Genomic DNA, 7,599 nt, shown 5'->3' on the forward strand with positions numbered 1-7,599 from the left:
AATATAAAAGTTGTAGATCTTGAAAAGTTATGAAACCTTGTAGTTGACAACTTTTTAAATTGAAATCATCTCAGCTCTCAAAAATTGCATTCGAATTTGTCAAATTCAAAATGCAATTTTTTGCAAACGACCTTGGATGGAAAAATATCAAGATAAAATTGTAGAACTTCAAAAGTTATGAAATTATGTAGTTGACAATGTTTTCAATTGAATTCGTTTACAGCCTCAAATAGTCAATTTATACTCGGAATGTTCTAATATGTGAGCAACAAAACTGCAATATAGACACAAGGCACGTCATAGGTGGAGTGGTAGAGGATATTTTATGTTTCCTAGAAAAGATTTTCACTAGCGGTTTTATTACCTCGACTGCCAGTGAAAATCGATTTTCACTAGCGGTTTTACTAGCCCGACCGCTAGTGGAAATCGATTTCCACTGGCGGTTCTCAGTTACCCGTCTGTACAAATAATTTTAAAGAAACTGGTACAATGTTCGTCGTTGCGACAACACACAATCATATTTGATAACTATAAAAATAAATTTAATATCAAAGTGCGCATATGGTCCACATATTAGATATTAAACCGATAAAAAACAAATATTATAATTTATCTTAGTGACAACATTTTAACTTACACGTGACGACGTTTTCATGTACTAGTTAATGATAAAAATAAATAATTACCTTATCAAAAGATCACTCATTGTACAAATATGTTTATTTTGATGTACATATTATGATTTCTTACATCTGACAATGTGTAGAAGTAACAATGTTTTACATTAATAACATATGAAGTGATGTCACTTATTGTAGAAGTGACAAGGTGGCCTCCTACGCCTCCTTGTGGTCCCTCTCGGCCACATGTTTAAGCTAAAAGGCAATGATGGGGAAGGTGCGTCAGAGCCCGGCGAGGGTGTGCAACATGAGCTTGGTGCCGGAGGGGTTGACCTACGAACATTATTATAGGTCGGTGAGCGCGGTGGACGGGGTGGCGCTAGCGCGACATGCACGGAGGGTCGTTGGCGACCATGCGCGGCATGCATGGAGTTTGTTTGGAGCGTGGTGGCGGGTCGCAGCCGTGGCATCCGATCATCTGTTCCGTTGAGCCTCAGGGTGGGGGCAACGTTTGGGGCGGGCCGCAATGACACCTGGTCTCGTGCGTCGTTGGCGACGACAAAATCGAGGCTGGGGCGCCGTCAGCGGAGGCGATGGGATGGGGCCAAGGTTGCTTGGTGATCGGGGCAGGGGATCGGGTTCTATTGTTTTTGGGGCTGGGGCAGGGGATCGGGTCTCGTTGTTTTCGGGGCCGGGGCGGGGGATCGGGTCCCGTTGTTTTCGGGGCCGGGACTGCGGGATTGGGGCGCGCGGGATCGTTCGGATGGTGGGCAAATCAGACGGCTTAGATTGCATAACGGTACAATGGACGGTTGAGTTTGCGTAACGGTAGAACGGTTGGGAGGCAGCCTACCCCTTGCAGCCTTAATAAGTAGTAGAGATTATACGACGGTATGATGGTGCACTTTCCCTTTGTTGACTTCTCTTCGTCTTCTTTTTTTGGGGGGGGTGGGAGTTGACTCTTTCTATATACATTGGTGATTAGTGAGCACACGAATAGTTGGTCTCTTCGCTTCTTAGTTGGTCTCCTCAGCTGGTCTCTTTCAACGTGCTCCTTGATTTGTTTTTTAATGACAAATAACAGTGTTTGTGTTGGTTCATTGCACAACCACAAACGTACATAGAAATAGTCAACTCACAAAAATTATAGAAATAGTCAGCAATGCTTGTTGCCTTGTGGAATATATATCTGTCAGCTCCACACCAAACGAACTTGTGTCTTACAAGTTTTACTAGATCAAGCACTTGATTGCTTCTTAATACGTAGCTTTACACTAATACGTGAAGGACAGGATGGCTTAGCATCATATAAAATACAGAGCAGTTTTCCCTTGTCGGTCTTTTTTTTGCTAGATATATATTTAACTCTCCCCCATTCAGGCTATCGCTAGCAGCTTCCCTATGTCACCTCCTATCGTCTCACTCTATTTCGAACTTCACTATATAAACAGTACAATCAATCTATAGTACGAAACAGTGTTTTGCACGGTCATATACACGCTCTGCTGAGCACGGCCACATCGATCACCCGTCGTCACAATGACTTTTTTTTGTCAATTATATGACATAAAGTACTCGGCAAAGAGATCGTTGCCAATAAACTGTTCATCACACTCGACAAAGCATTTGCCAACTGTCATTGAGGCTTTGATGAGTGCCGCATACACTCCGCAAAGAACATTGTTCCGGTAGTGGTTGTTACAGTTGGTTTGGTGTGAAACTGAAAATGTATATATTCCACAATTTGCAAAAGCAAAAAAAATGGTGAACAAGCTAGTAACCATTGCAAACATTAATCTGTTATATATGACTCGTCAAGTGATCACGGATGATGAAACGGAGATTGTTGGATATAGTTACGACTATATGAGGTGCTGTCCTTTGGTTCGTATATTTGTAATGTGATATGTAATTGGTAACGTTAAATTATATTTGTTTAATTATTAAAATAGAAAATGATACCGACTTATTTAAACTTATTACTGTTGGTAACTGAGCGTGAATCATTATCATTATTACAATTTACATTATATTTCGTGGACTAAATGACAGAAGATATTATACGACGGTGGTGCACTTTGGTGGGGGGATTTGACTCTTTCTATATACGTTGGTGTGAGCACAAGAATAGATCGTTCCATGAACCATTATGACAGTCCAGCCACAGCAACAAATTTGTCTTCTCATCTACGAGATGGGGTAGAAATGGATGTCCAATCGTCCGTTTTTTATATGTATCCATCGACGGATCCTCCATTATTTTGCAGTTTATTAACAATTTAAAATTTTGGATCACTAACCATCTGAATGGCTTGTCGCATCGTCTCGTCCTGCGTCACTGCGTGCATTGACTTGATCTGAAAATTTGTTTGATTGCCTCTATATGTGGAGCATGAGTTGTACAAGTAGATATAAAACAAATTATTTTGAGGTCTTTTGGCTGCATCCACTCATACGGCAAAAATACTCGTTTCTGATCAGCCTAGATCGGGCGAGCGTGGTACGATCGTCCAGCTAACCAATCAGCCGGTAAGGGATTACTATAAATCTTCAATACGCAGTTCGCTGGTACCTAGCCACTCAAATACACAAAAAGAAAAGAAATAACACATAAAAGGCATCGTAGGTTTAAACCGCTGAAATAAGATAACTCTATTGTGTCGTCATCAGCAGGTTCAGGTTGCTAGAGACTATTTCTCCAGGTCGGTTGATAGGTTCAACCAAAGACTTGTTCAGCTATTAATACGTACACGTCGCAACATGCGCTCGGGCAGGCTATATAAACCTCACCGTCCCCATGCCCAAAGCATCAACAACCATAGACACAAACACAACAAGCTAATAAGAAGCTAGGTAGCTGAATATTAAGAGAGCACAAACACAAACGCGAGTGCAAAACCAAATGGCTGCCTCGACCTACTTCCTTCTTGTTGCTTTTCTAGCATTGGTCACTTCTCATGCCATTGCTTCTGATCCTAGCCCGCTCCAAGACTTCTGTGTTGCCGACAAAGACTCTCCGGGTATGCGTGCTCTCGTCTTGACTTATGCTGTGTTCTTATAATAATACATGATTAAATAAGGTTCATTTAATTTGTTCAAATCACATCTACATACAATAAGCATTTCTAGTTATGCATGGCCCAATGGCCTATTCTCCATCTAATTGCTCACCTTCGTCAATGCATACAGTCAAGGTGAATGGATTTGTTTGCAAGGATCCCATGGCTGTGAACGCTGACGACTTCTTCAAGGCTGCAAAACTTGACCAGCCAAGGGACACCACCAAGAGCAAGGTGGGATCCAACGTTACTTTGATCAATGTCTTGCAGCTGCCTGGACTCAATACGTTGGGCATCTCGTTGGCTCGCATTGACTATGCGCCCTTAGGACAGAATCCTCCACACACACACCCACGTGCCACGGAGATCCTCACCGTGCTTGAGGGGACACTCTACGTCGGATTTGTCACCTCCAACCAAGCTGACAGAAGTAACAAGCTATTTGCCAAGGTTCTCAACAAGGGCGATGTGTTTGTATTCCCCCAAGGACTAATCCACTTCCAGTTCAACCCGATCCATGACAAGCCAGCAGTCGCGCTCGCTGCTCTAAGTAGCGAGAACCCTGGAGCTATTACTATTGCCAATGCAGTCTTTGGATCAAAGCCATCTATCTCGGATGATGTCCTAGCTAAGGCATTTCAGGTGCAAAAGGGTACAATTGATTGGCTTCAAGCTCAATTTTGGGAGAACAACCACTATTGAAAAATAAATCAAGTTATGGTTCATTGTATGGGGATATAATGATTTATTTATATTTTACATACTACTCTATGTATTTATTTTTCTAGACTTTCAGCTGATAATAAAATAAATGGATTGTATTTATGAACTATAATTGTAATGTGTCCCAATTGTGGTTCTACCACCATGTCCTTAATCGAAAGTGCATGTAATGTATATGGCACTCTCTCGTTTCCCATTTTATTGAGATGGTTCATATATTAAGCCATCTCTAGAACGATTGACATAATTACACCACTCCTAAAATTCCACTATTATCAGGAATGATTATCATAAAAGAACTGTCCTTAAAGATCACATTTCATGGGTGGATTCTTATGCCAACCGTTCCTGAAAAATAGAAGATTTCTACTCAAAAGGTGCTAGCTAGCATGTTTGAGGACCAAAAAAATTCATAGATTTTCAAATATAGTCATTAAGTGACAAGCTTTATATCAAATTTGTAAAGCCCAACAATATCTAAAACTTTATAGGTAACAACTTTTTATTTAAGACCATTTATATACCTAAATATATGTTTTGTCTTCGAAGAGTTGAAAATTCAGAATTTCAAATTTCATTTCTAGTGGCAGTGGGCTTTCATTTTCCACCGTCAACACTTCTATAAAAAAACTCTTATATAATTATATAGTGGTTTGATATTTTTATACATGGCATACCAGTAATATAAATTCAACATTATGCTTAATTGGTCTCTGTAATACCCACTTTGTAAGAAAAACCTAAAAAGAGAAATTTCATTCCTTCATATATGTGTGTCATCTTTATTTATCATTTCATGTGGACACGCCACTTAACCAGAATAAATGGTTAACAAAAGACACTCAAATAACTTGTGCATCCTTTGGAGTTTTGTTTGCTTGTGCATTAAAATAATTACAATAATAATGCTAGTAGAAATAAAACAATGACTTGAGATGAAGTTTGAATCCTAAATTGAGAATTAGGGTTTGAAATAGAGAAGGAAAGAGAAAAATACTATACAATACAAAAATAAATTTATAAATAGATAAATTTATTCCACAATAATTATTCAAATCATATACTCAGAAATTTGAGTACAAGTTCACCACAAATTTGAAATTCAAATTTAGATTCAAAAATAAGAATGAAAAGAAAATGAATCAAAAAAGGAAAATAAAAAGAAAAGAATAAAGACACCTAACTGGGCCGCTAGGCGGTATTTCGGCCCGTTCACTGTTACTTCGCGCGGCTCGTCACTTCGTGGAGGCGTGCTAACACGTGAGGCCATCTGGCCAGCCACACACCGCGCGATACAGCAGCGTTGGCTCGCGCCGACACATGGGACCATCTGGGCAGCCACCCACGCACGAACCCGCGGACGCCACGGTCACCTGCCCCACCTGTCAGAGAACACGATGGATCTTCTTCGTTCCGCCATTGTCGCGCTGACCAGCGACAATCGCGCCACTCCGCCGTTTTCTGGGGGGTTGTTGGACTGGAGCACCCGAGCTATAAGGACCGGCTCCGGATGCGGTTCCCCACCTTTGCCTACTCGTCGCGCCCCAACCATTGAGCTCAGTGAGGGAGAGAGAGAATCACTTCGCCGCCGTCCTTGGGCCGCCACCGGGAATCCTCGCACCGCGAACACACCATCTGCGAAATTCGGGCCCGAGGCTTCATGTTTTTGCGAGGAATACATGTGTGGTGTTGCGGTGACTGGGGTACCGTCGGTGCGCTTAGAATCACTCGCCGGTGTTCTTCCCCCGCGTCACGTGGACAACTGCCTCCACACCATCAATCGTCGTCGGGTAACTACTCTACTTGCCAAACTTTGTCTTCGCTACGTGTATTCCGGTTTAGATCGAAGCTTTAGGCGCGGGATCAGGTAATGGGGGATTCCGGCGATGGCGCTCCGCCGTGGTGGCCCTGGTCTTCCCTCCGGCCGTCGTCTAGGTGTAGGAGACGTTTTAGCCACTGTAACCTGTTAGATGTGCGGCTCAGATTGGAAATCAGTTACCGATTCGGACACGTTCGCCTGAGACCGTCGATTAGAGATCCGAGGGTAGGGATCGGATATGGGCATTGTAAAACCCTAGCTGTTGATCTGTCAACATACGCCCAGGATCAGAGGGGGAAATACATCGTTTCATTTAATTAAATCAGCGCCGTTGATTCCCAATCCAACGCATAGCATTGCATACGGATTCAGGTGTGGGCTTGATCTAATCGGAACCCTCGGTTGTCGATCGGACGGCTCTGACGAAGGATACCCCTTCGGCCCTGTAAAACTGCAAAAGAGACCCTATGCTATTTTAGATTCAACCCGTCGTCCATTTGTGGGGTGCTCTGTGTCTTAGAGATTTTTACCCCGAGACCCCTGAGTTCCTCTGGTTTTGTGCGCCTAGCCCATGAGAGTAAGAAATCCAGGAAATTAAATAGAAAATAGATTTTTAATATATAAATAAGTGCTAGAACTTGTAAAATTCATAGAAAATTCATTTTTAGTCCAAATTACTCCATTCCAGTTTCTAAAATTTTGTAATATTATTTTCTATCACTTAGAGTCTCTGTTTTGACATGAAAACAGTAAGAAAATTTATTTTAGAGATGGCAATGGGTACCCGAAACCCGAATACCCGACGGGTTTTATCCGATATGAAGGCGGGTACGGGATAATTTCTCTACCCGCGGGTATGTTAATGGGTAAAAACCTCTACCCGTTGGGTAGACGGGTACGGGTATGGGTTGGTACTACCCATACCCGTCTACCCGTGGGTAAAATATACCCGCATCAATAGCACTATAAACATCTAATAGAGTCCAACTTAGCTAGAATAAAACTCTTCTCTAGTTATCATTTGTCTAGATACCAAGTTATGTAATCATATGATTTGTTATATGTAAAATTGAAGTTGTTTTTATATGTTTATTTAATATTTTGAGTGATTGGTATATTGGAATTTAATTCTTTCCTAGCGGGTACGGGTTACCCGACAGGTAAAAATACCCGCGCGGGTACGGGTATGGGTAAGATTTTATACCCGCGAGTATATATGGGTAACCCGACGGGCAGAATTTTTTTTGATGGGTACGGGTATGGAATGATACTACCCGACGGGTATGTACCCGTTGCCATCCCTAATTTATTTCTCATTTAATCCTATTTTAAGCATATAAAACCTTTGGAAATTCATAACTTAAAATCTATAACTCCA

The 7,599-nt window shown here is 41.7% G+C and overlaps 1 protein-coding gene across 1 annotated transcript; it reads left to right on the forward strand.

The window, feature by feature from the left end:
- Positions 1–3,426: 3,426 nt before the first annotated feature.
- On the forward strand, positions 3,427–4,576 carry LOC103653011 (putative germin-like protein 12-4). Its single transcript, XM_008679988.3, has 2 exons — positions 3,427–3,640; positions 3,810–4,576. Exons 1-2 carry the CDS (start codon positions 3,523–3,525, stop codon positions 4,379–4,381), a joined length of 690 nt encoding a protein of 229 aa, XP_008678210.1. The 5' UTR covers positions 3,427–3,522; the 3' UTR covers positions 4,382–4,576.
- The last annotated feature ends 3,023 nt before the right edge of the window (positions 4,577–7,599 follow it).

This window comes from Zea mays, chromosome 4 (genome assembly GCF_902167145.1).
Source record: "Zea mays cultivar B73 chromosome 4, Zm-B73-REFERENCE-NAM-5.0, whole genome shotgun sequence".
Classification (NCBI taxonomy): Eukaryota; Viridiplantae; Streptophyta; class Magnoliopsida; order Poales; family Poaceae; genus Zea; species Zea mays.

What these genes read in the sequence shown, in the direction of transcription:
- LOC103653011 (XM_008679988.3), top strand. Translation starts at nt 3,523, where the DNA reads ATGGCTGCCTCGACCTACTTCCTTCTTGTTGCTTTTCTAGCATTGGTC. An exon ending in TGCCGACAAAGACTCTCCGG is followed by an intron (nt 3,641 to 3,809) that starts GTATGCGTGCTC and finishes CAATGCATACAG; the next exon opens with TCAAGGTGAATGGATTTGTT.